The sequence below is a fragment of the Corvus hawaiiensis genome, chromosome 2, assembly GCF_020740725.1.
Source record: "Corvus hawaiiensis isolate bCorHaw1 chromosome 2, bCorHaw1.pri.cur, whole genome shotgun sequence".
Lineage (NCBI taxonomy): Eukaryota > Metazoa > Chordata > Aves > Passeriformes > Corvidae > Corvus > Corvus hawaiiensis.
Window position 1 is genome coordinate 118,799,243 of NC_063214.1, and position 16,344 is coordinate 118,815,586.

Consider the following 16,344-nt stretch of genomic DNA (forward strand, 5'->3'; position numbering starts at 1 on the left):
CCAGCTGAGAGTCAGGAATGAGAGAAGGGACCAGCTGGGCTGAGCATCAGGAGTCAGTGGAACAGACAGCAGGACACTCTGAGAAGAAGCTTATTGAACAGCTCCACCTCAATTCCCCATTTCTTGAGTGCTTGTCTTTCACATAGCTTGTTTTATTCCAAGATATAAAAGCCTTGGTGGATCCTTGTCCTCTACTCCCTACTACACAGCAACAGGACCAGGCTTTCTTGCTTTTTTAGGATATGAGAAGGGGAAATCAAATAGGAGGAAGAATTACACCCATGCTTTTGTTAACATTTCTATTCTCCTGCCCATCAGTGCCAGCACATCATGGCAGATAGGTTTGTCTCTGGAAAACTTTAACTGGGAATTCCATATCAGAAAACATCATGCTTTGAAGGTCTTGAAGTCTGGTCCCAGTCTGTCATAGTCCCAAAACTGAACTGAGACAGAACTGGAGCAAGCACCACCTAAGCAGGAAAAACCCCTTTATTTCAGCATGTCTTTAAATTGCCCTGATAAGAGACCTGAAAAATTTGCTAAAGAAGCTGATAAATTCATTATACTTGAGCTGCTTAAGGACGCAGCTGGCATTCAGTAATCAGAAATACAGAAATAATCAGAAATAGGGCCAAAAAAAAATCAATGTGGCAGAACAAAGGGGGAGCAAAGAGTGGCCCCTGAGTAACAGAATCATGGGCACAACGAGGGAAGCGTTTGTGTTTGTACATACCACGGAGTGCAAAAGGCGGGAATGATTCAGAAGGTGGGAATCCACCCGGATTAATTCATTAAAATCCATTTTCACAAGCACTGTCACGTTGTACCAGAACGTCCTCCCTGCAGTGTAGGAAATAAAACAGCCAAGTCATCTGAGGGCTGGTGCTGCAGAAGGCGACAGAGCTTTAGGGAGTCTCTGAGGAAACAAAGCAAGATTTAACTTGGCAAATGTGAAGGGCCCACGAACAGCCACCAGCTAGGGCCTCGTTTGCCATATGCCACAGGCAGAGGAGCCAGCCAAGGGGAGGGAGCCAGTGAAGGTTTGCTGGACCCACAGCACCCACACACCACTCAGTGCTCACGGGTGCAAGCGCTGAAGCTGAATATCCTGGAATTCAACCAAGGCAGATTCCCGTATTTGTTTTAGGAAGAGCTATGGTAACAGTTTTCCTGCCCACTCCCACCCTCAGAAGGGAAAATTAAGGATATTTGTATTAGAAGCAGTGTTGAATTTATCAGTAACATACCCTCTGGCATGGGATCCACACAGCCTGCTCCTTTGGAAGAACTGCAGCATTTTTTCAGCCCTGGACATTCAGTATCGAACGTGCAAGGAAAATCAGATGTTTCCATATCCTTCACTGGACAAATACCAGGTCTTGAGGAGAATACACTGGATCTATTGAGTGCTAAGTAACAAAAACATTTCTGAGAACAAAAATACAGAAAGTTGTTTCCACAAAATTGTGATATTTAATTTATAGCAAACACCTCCTCCTCATTTTAGAAGCACGTCTGTTCCGAGGTTTTAATGGGGAGAAAACAGCAGCCTAAAATATCATTATTTCATTCCAAGGGTGTAAATATTCTCAGATTTTTCTCTTGTCCATGATGTTTCTGTTACAGAAATTTTGAATTTATAACTTTCCATTAATAATTATGGATGGATGGGTGGACAGTTACGTTTCTAAATGTGGAGACACTGAAGCACTGTGAAACAGAAAATGTGCCTGATGTCAGCTGTGACTAATCCAAATAATACATAATGATAAAGGAAACAGGTACTGTCTAAGATAGAAATTGGGAACTTTCATTTAACATTTTGTGACACAAATTTAACATTAGTTGCAGTAATTCTGTTCCAGCTGGCCACTCCAGGAGGTTGGTAGCCCATGCCAGAGAGCCTTGCAGAGAGGGCAGCTAAGGCAGGAGGTTGCTGCTTCCCAAGCCAAGGGCAGACAGTGGTCCTGGGTCAGTGCCAGCACGAAATCTCTTCTGTGGAAAGAGAAAATATTTCCAAGCCCTACAAACTCATTTCTTTACCCACACTCTCAAACACAGCTCCAAGTAATGCTCAGCTCTGGTCTTTCTAATCAACCTGAAAGAATTCTCTTTTCCATTCATTTTGCACCTACAGGGTTTTGATCCTTTACTGGGCAATTAAAGTCAGCCAGGAGAGAAAGGAACCTGATTGTTGCAATAGAAACCGTTGTGGTGCAGGAAAACCACGTTTGACGTCATAAAGCCCATAGCAAGTGAAAGGTTCACTGCAAACTATAAATCTATCATGAACAGTCAGGTCTGTGGCTTTCCAATTTCTGTTATCCCAAGGCTCTGAATGAGAGTAAATGTGAGGTTTCTGAGAAGCAGAGGGGATAGTGAATCTAGCGCTTTTGGCCTCAGCAAAGTAACCTTCTTAATGAGGGAAATTATCTTGACTAATCAAGATTTAAACTAAATCTACATTACTTGCTGCCACATGCACATTCCAGGTCCTCCTCTCTCTGGGGCTGGCACTACAGGTGGTTCCCCCAAACAGGTCCTTCTCCTAGAAATATCCCTCCTGATTTTAAAAGCCCCATTAAGGTGTGATACAGCCTCGGTTGCCCTTAGCTGAGTCTCACACGCATTCCCAGTCTCCTGTGATTGCTCCTTCTCAGCCTCCTGGGCAGGGAGCTAAGCAGCCTCTCACACTGGAGCCTGCACAAACACAAGCACCAAGGGATTGCCCTGTGTTAGGAAATTCCCTGTTCACCAGTGCTCCTTACTGCTCAAACCATGTGGATCTTGGCAAGCTGGACCCAGGCGTGTAAATTCCTCCAGCTCTGAGACTCAGGTGCAGTTCAAGCAGGTCTGAGGTTCAAAGCAGCTTTTTTTCCCACCTGGGTCTCTTTTTTTGGTGTGTTTAACTGCAGTGTAAATGGTTTAATGAGTCACATGCAATCTCAGAAAACACTATTGAATCCTGGCTGGGTGCCACAGCAGATATTTATCTGAAATCAAAAGGTCATCCTTTTCGGATCAGCGGAAGCGGAGATGGATTCACTTCACATTTCTGCCTAATTGTACCAGATGCACTTTGGAAATCCAATTTATGCCCTCCTCTTCAATCATGCTGGGGACAGTCACCTACCAAGCAAGCACTGAGGAGCAAGCCAGCCAACTCCTCTGTCATTTGGATGAAGTACAGGCTTTTCTCCTCCGTTATTTACATAAATGTATGGAAGCAGAACTGCAGCTTAGCAACCAAAGGTCACTTGCCAGCCTGCCCACTGGAGAGCTGCTGGATCTGCTGTGACTGCAGGACGGGCCATCTCCCAGGAGAGTGATGCTGAGGGACAACATTAACTCAGCCATAACCCCTTCCCTCTCCCTCCTTCCATCTGGAAGGGATGGTTTCATCCAGAAGGTGTGGCAGAGCCAGGGACCAGCACCCTGCATTTGTCTCAGGTATCAGAAGGGGGAGGCAAATCTATGAAATTATAGAGAAAGCTCCTGGGAAAGTCTGTTCCAAAGGCAGGCTGGCAGTTTTCATCATACAACCCTGGTTTTGGGGTCTTTGAGCATTGGTAGGCTTTGCTTGCTCAGATGGACATTTTCCATCCTGATTGCCTCTCCAGGGGCTAACAGAGTTTTATGTTGGTCCAGCATCTGACAAATACTTAGCACCCTTCTTGGATGGGACTTTTGCCTTGGAGGGGAGAAGGCTGAGGGGGATGTGATCAAGGTTTACAAAATCCCAAAGGCAAGGTGAAGGCAGAGCCAGTTTTCACCAAAGAATAAAATGGGTGAAAGAACTCACTTCTTTACCCAAATGGGAGGGAACTTCTGCAATTTGTCAGCACAGGGCGTGTGGAGGCAGACAGCTTCAGTGGGCTCAGAAAGGGACAAGGCAATTCCCAGAAGGGATTCCCATCAGCAGACACCACTGGGAACAGGCAGGGACACTGACAATCCCATTTCTGCAGCTGCTGGGGGCACACAAGGGACCCAAACTGCAGGGCAACCAGAGCCACCGGCTTCTGGGTGAAGTCCCATAGGACATTCTGGCACCTTTCCCACGCCAGGCTGAAGCTGCAGTGCTGCCCATATGTGACACCACTGTCCCCTGGCTTTCAGGACAGCTGTGCCCCAGCTCCTGCTGCTCTGGTTACAGTCAGCATGGGAACATCTGTGTGCCAGCTCTGAAAGGTCCCAGCACTGCTGAGGAGCTGCTTGGGCACCTACAATGAACATTTTTTTACTTTGCAGACATTTTTCTGAAAACCTTAGGAAGCTGTGCACACAAAGCACACTCCGATTAAAGCGTGACCTTAACAATGCAAATCAAGTGCTCTCAAAAAACTCCACAATTAAAGTTGTCTTGGGCCTTCTTATTTCAAGGTATTTTTGTACATGTGTGCTTAAAGACGAGCCTTCATCACGTGCTGATGCACTCTTTCCCTCCCCAGCTGGGGATCAGGCAGGGTTAGATGGCAGATAAGGAGCTCTCTGGTTTCATCTTATGCTGGAAAGTGGGCAGCAAGCCAGTCACAGGAGAAGTAACCATACCATCCATTCAAGCAGCTGGAAGCAAGCCTGGAGAATTGGATCCTATCTCTACCTAAAAGACAAGATGCAGGGAGAAGTTTTGTATGGTGAAACAACCTTTCAGAGCTGTGGGTTTCACAGCTCCACAAGCTTGACCTGCAGCCCTGTGCCCCAACCACACATGTTAAAAGTAGCACTAAGCACCATGAAAATCAGAATAAATTTATGAAAAAATTAAAGCTGCACCCAAGGTGTCTGAAAGTGGGTCTGAAACCAACACAGAATGGTTTGATCTCAGTTTCTCTGCAGCACAGGTGCCCATCTGTGAAAGACAGAGAAGCTCCCTCGCTTCCCACAGGCTTCATGAAGACAAATTGCTGCCTGTGAATTCCCCAGGATTCACCTTAAGAGGTGATAAATAGTTCTCTACTCAGTGAGAGGCTGAGCAGAGCACTGAATGTGGAGGTCAGGATGGCACACTCTGAGGAGCTCCTTAGAGGGACTCCATCATCCCTGGGCACAGGGAAATGTGGTCCTTGGGGCACTGCAAAGCTGGATGAGATAATTAAAAGAACTCACTAATCTGCAAGCACGGGCACAAAGAGAGAAAACGAAGGCTGTTTTGTTTAATTCTACCTTTAGAATTAATTCCAGCACTTCCTAACTTTTAGATACTTAACTTTCCAGCTGTTATTTCAAAATGTCAAAGTCATTTGTGTATGTATCTGTAACACTATCCCAATGGATAGACACACAACTAGTGAGAAATACCACAGCAACTTGACCAATGATCTGGACATTTTTTTCCCCAACAGTAAAGAAATAATAAAAGCAGGGCCTGCCATATCCCAGGCAGGGGAAAATGTTTCCTTCTAGGAAGAGAAGGTGAACAGTGGCCAGGAGCAGGTTGCTGTGAAAGGTCGTGGAGACCTTTCCACTCCTGGCAGGATGGAGAGCACGTCAGCATGGATAACACCAAGAAGAAAATAACAGTAGTTCAACAGCGTGCTGTGCAGCAATTTCTGCAGTTCCAGTTTCTCTTCTCATCATTTATTTAAGACTGTGTCTAGACAGTGCATTACCATTCACAGAATTTATGACTAATGCCCTGAAAAGCAAAGATACCGGAATAATGTAAACACGGAAATCACCTAGAAGCCATACAAATCCTTAAATGGTTTAAAATATTCCCAAATTAACTTTGACAGGAAAAAGTGTCAGGGTGACCACAGTATTTCATGGACAAACTTGCCCAGTGTATCAACAACATGGCAAGGGCAGGGTGGAAATTCTGCAGTAAGAGATTTACAGATTTGTTCCTGTTAGATGAAACAGAATCATCAACAGCTCTCAAGCCTAAAATATCCCTAGAGATGCTTTTAAGAGACATAGATTATACTGGGAGAAAAATATTTCAAGCATTAACAGGATGCTTTTTTTTTTCCTCACAAGAAGATGGTCTTGATTTTCAGAGGTTCAGAAACACCTGAATTTCTTGTGCAAACAGTGACAACCACGGTGACTCTTTCACATTTAGCTGGCACAGCTCTTTCCTTGTACTACAGCATTAAAAAGCCTTTTTCTCTGGTTACCTCAGTCTTGCCATTTGATGCTTACAGGCACACATGTATGCACATGCCTGTATATCCAAAAGACTTCACTGAAGTAACTTTTCAACCATAATTAGACATACTGGAGACTTTCCCCAGCGTGAAACTGATGCTTGGAAAATACAGATGATCAACAGCAGGTCCTTTGCCTGTCTGATAAATCTGCTTGGACACACAGTAACCTGCAGCTCAAATTCTGCTTTGCTGAGACTCCACAACAGCCACGGAGCCAAACAGTGGCAGGATACAGTAAATTAAAAATAATGCTTTAATTTCTCTTCTCTAGCAAATCATTTTAGGAACAAGTAAAACACATCGACCACTTCTGTGTTTGCTTCCTTCTGTTAAAATCCTGCTAGACACAATATTCTACCTGTGACTGTGGAGAAAATGCCTGGGGAAAAAAAAAAGTTTGGAAGTTCTTTTTCCAATGCTCTGAAGCAAGTTAAATGTGGGATGAACACATTGCTCTTGACAGATCCCATGACAGGACATATAGCTCATCCCCCCTCATGCCACATTATGATTCGGTGCAGGAGCAGGTTTGGGGACATTCCCACAGATCTGAGTCACCCAAGTCTTATGACCCAAAACAAGGGCTAGGGCTGCAACAGGACCTTTCCTTTCAATCTGGTGTTCCTGTGTGTGATTGTGGAAATGCCCAGGGCCCTACTGTAGAGTGGAAATAGAGAAAATGCAATGTCATACGAAAATAGGAGACAAAACTATGTCCTGCAGAACTTTTCTGGATGACAGAACAGTTCAACAGTTTAGATAATTCAAGATGCCTGTTCAGCTTAAGAGCATCTAAATTTATCCATTAGAGAAAGAAAGTTCCTTTTCCCCAAGGAATCCCCTCCATCTACATCTCAAGTTCTGATAAAATTGGGAATTTCTGGTTGACAACTGGTAACCCTGATGTGGGAAGGGGAAAAAGTTCCCATCTTGAGACAAAGGTGATTAAGTCTTCCTGAGCAGTCTCATTAAGACTCAGATGTTAGATCAGATCCACCAAAAAGTTCACCAGTTTTCAGACCTCCCACATAGTCCCAGGTAACCACAGAAGCCCTAAGAAAATGGGTCCTAGTGCAGTTTTGGTTGGAAAGCATCTGGTACCAAGTTGCCCTGAGGTGATAGGTTGTTTTAAATTTGAACCAAAACTGGGTTTGTAATCTGGGAACAAACCCTGCTCCACATCAAAGGAGATGTTATACCAAGTGCATCCTGAATTAGCTTTGAGGAGAAAGCTCCTGGTGTAAATGCAGGCAGGCTCAGAGCAGACACTGCACCAGGCAGTGAATTATTGCTCTTGGCCAGGGATATTGGCCTGAACTCAGACAGGTAATGAGCCCTTGGAGGGGTAACAAGCAGGTGCCTTCCTCAGGCTCCCCTGGAAGTTTAGTGAATTTGTGACTAGGGGTGGCAAAGAGCAAGAATGAGGAGCTTTAATCTGCTATGTCTACTCCTTGCCACGCTGGACAAAGTTTACTGTACATTTTTGCAGACTCATTTACTTCAGTGAATAGGAACCTGTGGCCTAGGACTGAATTAAGCCTTTACACATCTCAGCTGAAGTGAATCTTCTTCCCTAAGAAGCATTTATTTCCTCTCTTAATCTGACTAAAACTTACCTAGAGAGCAGTAGAGTCCAACTTATTCATATCCTTCACAGCAATCTGTGAGAGTGATGGTTTCAGGGACTTGGACCATGTGAAACTGTGTTCTGTAGTGTGTCCGGGGACACACCATCCACGGGATCCACCCTCCACAGGATGTGTTCTTCTCATAGGACTCCTGGTAGGTAACCATTTTAAACACACTTTTGGTCAGGGTGTAGTTGCACAGATGGTACCCAAGCAAAGAGAGCCCTTTTTCTAGGGGAGAGAAACAGGAAAGAAAGGCATCAGCATTAATTTGTCACCCCGGAGCAGAAGTTCCCTGCAGTATCCAGTTAAAAACAGTGTTATGAGAAAGCAGTGACAGAACCAACACAGATGAATGATTTCCAGGAAGGCTGATGTTGGGAAGAGCATCACTTCAAAAAACAAACACAAGAAAGAATTGGTGGTGACTGCTTGTCATAGGCATCACTTTGGTCATGAAAGGATGCAGATTGGCAGAAAATTCAGAGAGTTCTTGGTGCCTTCAGGTTCGAGGTGGAAAAAGGGCAATTTAACTCAAGTTAATATTAAGGACATTTACATATGTTAATTTAAATTAACAGTAGAGCACAATAGGCCCTTCCAGGGCAGAGTCATCCCAGTACTTTAAATGCCCGCTCCAGCCTCCTGCTGCCAAAGCCTTCATCACTCCCCCCTGTTATGAAGGGAACAAAGGGCGAGGAACTCATGGGCAGATGAGTCACAGTAGATGTCTGGAATAAGACATCCTTCAGACATCACCCTAGGCTAAAACTGGGTACTCATACATCAGTGGGAAGCACTTCCACGTATTGACACAAAAGGTGTTCCTGGAGATCCTGTGCTGCCTCTCTGCGTTTGCAGCAGGCCTTGTTGATCAGGCCACTGGAAACCTGCAGTGCATCATTGACTTCGAGTATAAACAAAGTCAGTGATAAGGCCATTAACGACATCATTTCACACAGGTCTGGGGAAGAGACTCAGCTTCCAGTGTTCTGAAACCATTTCTGATGAGGAGTGAACTCGTTACATGCTGTACTTAAAACTGAAATACTTCAGCAGGGATAGGGAAAAAAACCCCAACAGCAAACAACAGAAAGAAAGCCCAACAACAGCAACAAAAGCAGATGGAGTTTAAGAATTAGCAGTAAGCAACCTACAGTCATGTCACAGACATCAGGCTGGCTCCCTAATGAGATGTTATAGGAGCCAGAGGGGCTGAGTCACCCTGTGTCCCATTTGGGAAACAGATCGGATGGAATTAAAATGCCTGTATCATCCTCTAGCCAAAGCAGAAGAAACTTTAATAAATATGAATTAGCTGCAGAGATTCAAATATAGCAGGACTGTTTTTTTCTGAGAGCTCTGAGGGCACCAGGGTCAGCCAACAGACAGACTGAAGCTAACACAATGTACACAACAGGCATACAATTAAAACATTTACAGCTTATCTTATTTGTACAACTTATCTCCTGCCTGAAAAGATGAAACATGTTAAAAACAATTCAAGAAGACAAACCAGAATTGTTAGGCTTTCAGGAATCCTGTGCTTTTATCACATTTAGCTTTCCAGCTAAACAAAAGACATTTGTGCAATTTGAGCAGGACTAGGAAAAGAACTTTGGACTGGACAATCCATTTGTAGCACAAATGGGTCTAGACATCATGTCTAGTCCATGTTTTCTTCTGGGGACAGTCCAGAAGAAAACATGGACTAGACATGATGTCTAGATACGGCCCCTGGAAGCCCAGCCCTGCCCTGCCTCACTCATCTGTGCATCCTCCTGCAGCAAAAGGCAGAGCTGATGCCGGGTTGTGCTCCAGGGAGTGCATGTGAGAGCCAGAGACCTCCCAGCAGGCTCCAGGGACTCTGTGCTGCTGCTGGGAGCAGGTCAGCAGGAAAATACTGAGTGAAGGTATAGCTGGAAGCCCCACTCCCTGCCTGTTCCTCCTGCCCAGCCTCCAGCAGGACACCTCTGTGTCCGGTCCCTGAAGCTCTGGGAGAGTGGCTGAAAGGTCTTCACATCCCTGAAAGGCACCAGGGCTGCTCTTTGTGCCTAAGTAGGGAGTGGAAGGAGGTGGTCAAGAGGGGCAGGAAGTCATCCAGCCTGTCTCAAAGCCTGGCTCAAAGCCTGGCTCCAGCCCAGACCCTGCCTGAGCCAGGAAAGGATCCCAAAGGCTGGGATGGAGTACTGCCCAGGACCCAGCTGTGGCTGTGCAGGAGGAGATAGAAGAAGTGAGCCAGAGAAAGCAAGGTGGTCTCTCCCTCTGGCTAACTTTAGGGTAACTCTCTGGGAGAAGGGGAAAGGAAAACAAACATGGGTTCTGGAGCAGAAATCAGAGATCAGGGGGTGCTTTTTATTCAATGCATTTGATCCATTAACACCTCACATGAGGCACAAGTGCCTGAGAAGAAACAGGCAGCTGTCATTGCATTTTGGAAAGCATTCCCTTGCCATGTGTTAAGAGTGATCCAAGAATACCTTTCTCTGCAAATGCTTCTAGGCATGTAGGTGTGTGGGGGGGAAAATCTTGCTTCAGCTTTTTTATTTGGCTTTTTTTTTTTAATTAGTTTGTAACCTGAATGGCAGAGTGGAACAGAAGCAATACCTAAATAATTTTGGTTACAGCCTTTCCCTGGAGAAAGTGCACAAACATCTGTTGTGACCAGGGAAGGAGGGAGGAGCAGGACAAATTTTATTCTATGAAAATGAGAAAGAGAAACTCATGTGTTAAGGAACCAGACTGTGATAGTATAAATTAGAGGAGAGTAGGGCAGGTAAGAAGCAAGAGCTCAGCCTTGTTCCTCATCCCTATGACCCCTCCTTTTCTCCAGAGCTCACGTAAAGCCTGGCAAGAGCAAAGCAGGGACTGGAAGGGAAAAACTGAGTAAGGAGAGCACTGAGGATTTGTGTTGTCCGTGCAGAGCTGAGGCCACAGCGAGGATGTAGCACTGGAAAGTTAAAAATTCCAGTGTCAGCTGAGCTGGCTTAGTCTCTACAGCAATGTGCAACATAAATACAGGTATGAAACTGAGAATAAGATGGTGTAGAATTAGACGCAGTTTATAATTGGAAGCGACAGCTGTCAGAGCAGATATGAAGTCATATTTCATACTTAAACATTAATAGTAGGTATATATATATGTACACGCACTAGGTGTAGAATGAGGCTGCCAAAGCCTAAAGAGAAGCTTTCAGATAAGGTTAGAGTGGTACAAAAAGATGCCCTCAGTGGAAGAAGCTGGACTGAAGGTGGCAGGGAAAGGTGCAGCACCACCAACCTTTGCCCCATCCATCACTTCTGTACCGTTCAAAACAAGCTTTGACACTCACAGAGTTCAATTATTTTGCTGACAGCAGTTTGCTGCTGAGCAATGTGGCTTGGATCAATTTGGGCTCTTTAGCAAATTGGCTTTCTGTTCTCTTTACTCCCATCTATGGGATTATGGCACAATCAAATGGAATTAAAACGCACTGGCTGTTGTTTTCAGTGACTCAAAGCTGAAGTCAGTGGCACAGCAGAAGGCAGTCACCTGCTGTTAGTATGGATATGTTACACCTATCATTTCTGGATTTTACAATTTTTTCCCAGAGACCACCAGCTTTCAGCACCATCAGGGAAAATATCTTTTTTTTTTTTTTTTAACGTTAAGCAAGAGCATAAACAATTAAAGCAAAACCCTTTATTAACAGAAACCAATACTGAGAGGAAAGCCTGGGAGCAAAGGCTGCACAAGAGCAGGCTCCTTAGAACTCAAGGTTAAACCCAGGTCAGAACTGAGAGCATGATCAAAAAACAGCAGTAAAAAATGCTTCACAGCATTTACGCCACAGACAGAGCTGCAGTTCTGGAAACTTCACCCCTCAAGTGATACAGGAACCACTGGGATCTGCAAAATCTTTTCTCACTGGAGAGCAGCAAGACCAAAAGATAAGCCCCTTTCTTATCTTGACATAACCTTAAACGTAGTCTGTTGGAACAGATTCTTGGAGGGCAGATTCAAGTTTACTTTTGAAAAACATGAAAAAAAAAAAATGGATCACGGGCTCGATTTTTCTCCAAATTCCAAATTTTAAAGTCAACACTATTTACTTTAAATGGCACTAGGATGGGGGTTCTGTTGGCCCTAATCATTACAAGCCTCTTTTCACCTGTGGCTTTGACAGAATAACAGAAAAGCCTGCAAGGTTCTAAGAAATATGGTTTATATTTAACTGAGACTCACAAAACCACTTAGGTAAAGAAAAGCAACAAAGAGCAGCCAAAATCACAGTATTTTCTCATCTACATAAATCAAAGCAGAAATGAAGAGTAAATTAGGAGTTCATTTAGCAGTTACAATTGGGTTAGGGTTTTTCAAAATTACAGCCCACACCACAGATGATATTTAAGTATGTCTTCTACAGCCTCACTTTATGCACCTCTAGGAATTTGCCAGGCACATTACTACATCATTTCCTCCTAAAGCTTATTTTAAAGACAACTTTCATTAAAAATTTGCACAATACTGAAGACAAAGCAGAAATTCTCCTTGTTTATTTCTGGCACAAAGGAAAAGACAAGGATTTTGCCCGAGGATGAAAGGCTGGAGACAAAGGTTGCGTTTTTGCTTGGTTAGATTTTCTCTGTTTAATTATCAACAGAGGATCCTTAAATGGTCGCTGGGACATTGCCAGTTCTCCAGAGAGGGCCACCTTGGCTGGTTTATTTCAAAGAAATATCTACCCCACATCCAAACTAAGCTGTTCTCTGGCCAGTTTTGCTTCACTCACCTGTAATTTCATCTCCCCTTCCCTGTCGTGCAGCAGCCCAGAGGATGAGAACAGAAACAAGAGTGATCCTGGCCATTGCAGGGCCCATCCTGGATCAGTCTTTCTTATCCCTTTGTTTCCAAGGTGGTAGAGCTTGGTTGTCCCTACAGGTAGGCTTTTGGATCGGGGAAAAGGGTGCTCTGGGTTTGTTACCTTTTGCAGGGAGGTGATAACTGCTGGCAACAGAAACAAAGAGGCTCTGCTGGGAATTTTTCTGGTTCTCTCTCCTTCGTGTTTCCTCTGGGGAATCTGCCTCTTCTGCCTGTTCAGCTTGGCTCCCCTGGCCTGATTTTGAGAGGAAGGCATTTTAAAGCTGCTGGTTTAGTCCCTGTTTATCCTCCAGAGCACTCACACCTTAAACTCAACACCTCAGAGCCAGATTTATGCACCTCAGATATCAGCTATAAGCATCCTGAATTCAGTTCCTGTCCACACATCAGGTGGTACTTTGAAGGTCTTTAATTCTGTACCTTGAAAGCAAACTAAGAGTAAAAGCCAATATCTATGCCAGTGTTCATTCCTGAGTTTAAACTGTTTGTCCAGTAGCTTTCATTGTGCCCCTCATTTCACTGCAATTTCAGCATCTCCTAAGCCAGAGCAATGCCAGGCAATCAAGAACCTTGTTAAGCAGGGTGTGAATCAGGTCTGAGAAACCAAAAATCCTTTTATTTTATTGCCTAAATAATGAAGGCACATTCCCAAGATAGATGTGCCTCCAGCTTTCCAACACACGACAATAACTTCAGTGCAATGTCACTTGGCTCACGCAAAGACAAGGAGTGAACACGGGATGATATTTTCTGAGGAGCTGACACTAAAGGATGGAAAATCACAGGTACAGCTCTTGGAGCTGAGGCAATATGTTCAGAGAAGCACTTAAATACGTATCACAGTGTTGTAGACAATTCCATGTGGATGAAAGGGATCTGGAACCACAGACCCTCTCATTTGTGGGTGTTCAGATAGGAGAGCTGGGGCCTTTTGTAGCATTGAGGCACTTCTGAGCTGTTCTTCCGGCTTGGAAAATCAAGTATCAAGCTCATCAAGGGGAAAAGAAAATTAAAAGGAAGAAAAACAAAGGAAAAATAAAGCTTGCCCGGGAAAAAAAAAAAAAAACCAACCAAAATCAGTTGTAGAATGCTTCAATAAAAATTAAAAAAAAGAAAAAAAAGAAAAAAAAGAAAAAAAAGAAAAAAAAGAACTGATTTGGAAAAATTTCTGCTCCAAGGAGAATGTGCTTCTTAGCACCAGGATGTATCCACAGATGCACCACCTACATCTCCTGTCAGGGAGGCAACAATGAGCCCCTGGCTGCAGGCTGGGCAGAGGATGCCATCTGACTTAAAAACCCCACTAATAAATAAATAATCAAAGAAGATTACTTAAGTCAGTGAAATTCAATGTTTAAATAGAAATATTTCTCTTTATGATCTGTATTTTTTTTTTTTTTTGAACAATCTAAATTTTCTGGGAAAAATATCTTGGTTGAAATTTTTTGGCTAGAACTGACAAAAACCAGATCTTTAGCACTTAAAAATTATTTGGTCCCTCCTATAAAGAAGTGTATGTCTTGTCCAATTTCAAATATAGGTAATGCCAGACTGGCATGTGAATTGGATTGCATCTGAGTTGAAACTGCATTGCAGTAGTGAATTAAATGGCTCCTAAATACAGAATGTGCAAAATCCCCTTTTTCAAATAAAAAATTGAGAAAAGTCAGTGAATGGTTAATCCAAACAAGAAATGGATACAGAAATCATGTGTATTTCAGGATTTATCTCGCAACTTGCAAATTCCATGAGGTTCTGCATGCAAGTCCATGATTTATATCTGCATTATTTCTTCAGTTACAATCAGTTAGGCTCACAGCAATTTACTTTTTAGCAATGCAGACACTGGAAAAGACCACTCAGGCAATTAAGGATGCATCCTGTGTCCTGTCCAGCCCTTTCCACATCTTCCAGCCACATTCTTGTCCTGTGTTAAGTGCAGCAAGTTGAATATGATGTGCTGCATCCCCTGCAGCAGTGTTTGATCTCTGTACTACCGTGATGAGTTGCACTTGCTCAGCACAAGCCAACGCAGAGTCTCCTGCAGGGAAACTACAGATTCACCGATATTTTGGATAACTGACCATCTGTACATGCATGGATGACTGCATATAACTACCTTTTTAGTAACCATCATTGTATTTCACAGATAAATTTTTGGTGTTTTCTCCCCTGTTCCTTTCAAGTAGGTGTTGTCTGTTTCCCAGGGAACAAAGGACAGAAAAAGAAGAAACTGCCTCAAGCTGCTCCAGGGAGGTTCAGGTTGGACATCAGGAAGAATTTATTCACTGAAAGAGTTGTCAAGCATTGGAAGGGGCTGCCCAGGGAGGTTTGGAGTCTCCATCCCTGGAGGTGTCCCAGGAAGGGCTGGAGGTGGCACTCAGTGCTCTGGGCTGGGGACAAGGTGGGCACTGGGCACAGCTGGGACTTGATGGGCTGAGAGGGCTTTTCCAGCCTAAATGACTCTGTGATTCTATCTCAGGACTCCAGCAGAAGATTCGCCCACTCTCTCTTTGGTGGTGAGGAAGGACAGTGGAGAGAGGAACGGAGAAGGAGAAGATATTCTGTGGAATAAAAGCCCTGTGTGGTGCTGCTAGTGAGCTGGGCTCCAGCCTGGAAGGAGCTCATCCCAGTCCTCCTGGCACAGTCATCTGGAGCTGATCACTTCTCCTGGCTCTGTTGTTTATACTTTCTGCAGTTATGTTTCTAATGTCTAAACTGATCTAAAGTTTGCAATTTATACAAGGAAGGGCTGTGCCAATAAAAGCCACATCAAAATCCATTTGTGGATAATGTTACAGGATCAAGAAGCAGATTATTAGAGATGGGATTTGACTCTCCTAGACTGTACTATCAGTAATTGAAATATTGTGGCTGACAGCAGGTTTCCTCATCATACTTTTTGGGCATTTATTGGTTTAGACAGATTCACTTCTGATTTAATTAGTCACTTAGAAGATCTTGATCTTCTCTAGGCAAGGGGTTTGACACAGAAAGGTCATTGCTGGAACATTTCTTTCTTGCTTTGTATTATTTTGTCTATAAAGCAATCATTATTTCAGATGCAGAAAATGGTCATGACATTTCAAGACAGACTGATCTGCACGAGGGGAACAGGACCATGGGCTCATTGGGAATATACATTTGAGGAATATATCATTGGGAATACAACAAAAACTGCTCTGTGCTTCAGAAGCCAGCACATCTTCCTGTAGATGAATAGGATCTAAAGCTTGAGAACTATTAAATCATTTAACCTAGAGTCATGGAATCATAGAGTGGCTTTGGCTGCAAGGAACCTTAAGGATCATCCAGTTCCAACCCCCTGCAATAGGCAGGGACACCTCCCACTACACCAGGTTTCTCCAAGCCTCATCCAACCTGGCCTTGAACACTTCCAGGGGTGTGGCATCCAAAATTTCTCTGGGCTACCCTCAGAGTAAAGAATTTCTTCCATATATCTAATTTAAACCTGCCCTCCTTCAGTTTAAAATCACTGCCCCTTTTCCCCTCACTATTGGCCATACAAAAAAATGTCCTTCCTTTTTATAAGCCCCCTTTTGTCACTGAAAAGTGCTCTAAGTTCTCCCCAAAGCCTTCTTTTCTCCAGGATGAACAACCCTGGCTCTCTCAGACTGTCTTCATGGCAGAGGTGTTCCAGCCTTCTGATCATCTTCATGGCCTCCTCTGGATATACCCT

The 16,344-nt window shown here is 43.9% G+C and overlaps 1 protein-coding gene and 1 long non-coding RNA gene across 2 annotated transcripts in view; one reads left to right on the forward strand and one right to left on the reverse strand.

The window, feature by feature from the left end:
- UMODL1 (uromodulin like 1) overlaps window positions 1-12,631 on the reverse strand; it is a 49,599-nt gene extending 36,968 nt beyond the window's left edge. Inside the window, 4 exon segments of the mRNA XM_048293571.1 lie at window positions 734-840; window positions 1,248-1,409; window positions 7,772-8,014; window positions 12,556-12,631. Coding sequence (XP_048149528.1) covers window positions 734-840; window positions 1,248-1,409; window positions 7,772-8,014; window positions 12,556-12,631 — 588 coding nt within the window.
- Window positions 12,632-15,009: 2,378 nt separating this feature from the next.
- Window positions 15,010-15,426, forward strand: LOC125321678. The gene is made up of 2 exons (XR_007201642.1): window positions 15,010-15,048; window positions 15,127-15,426. It is a non-coding gene; the product is annotated as an uncharacterized LOC125321678 (long non-coding RNA).
- The last annotated feature ends 918 nt before the right edge of the window (window positions 15,427-16,344 follow it).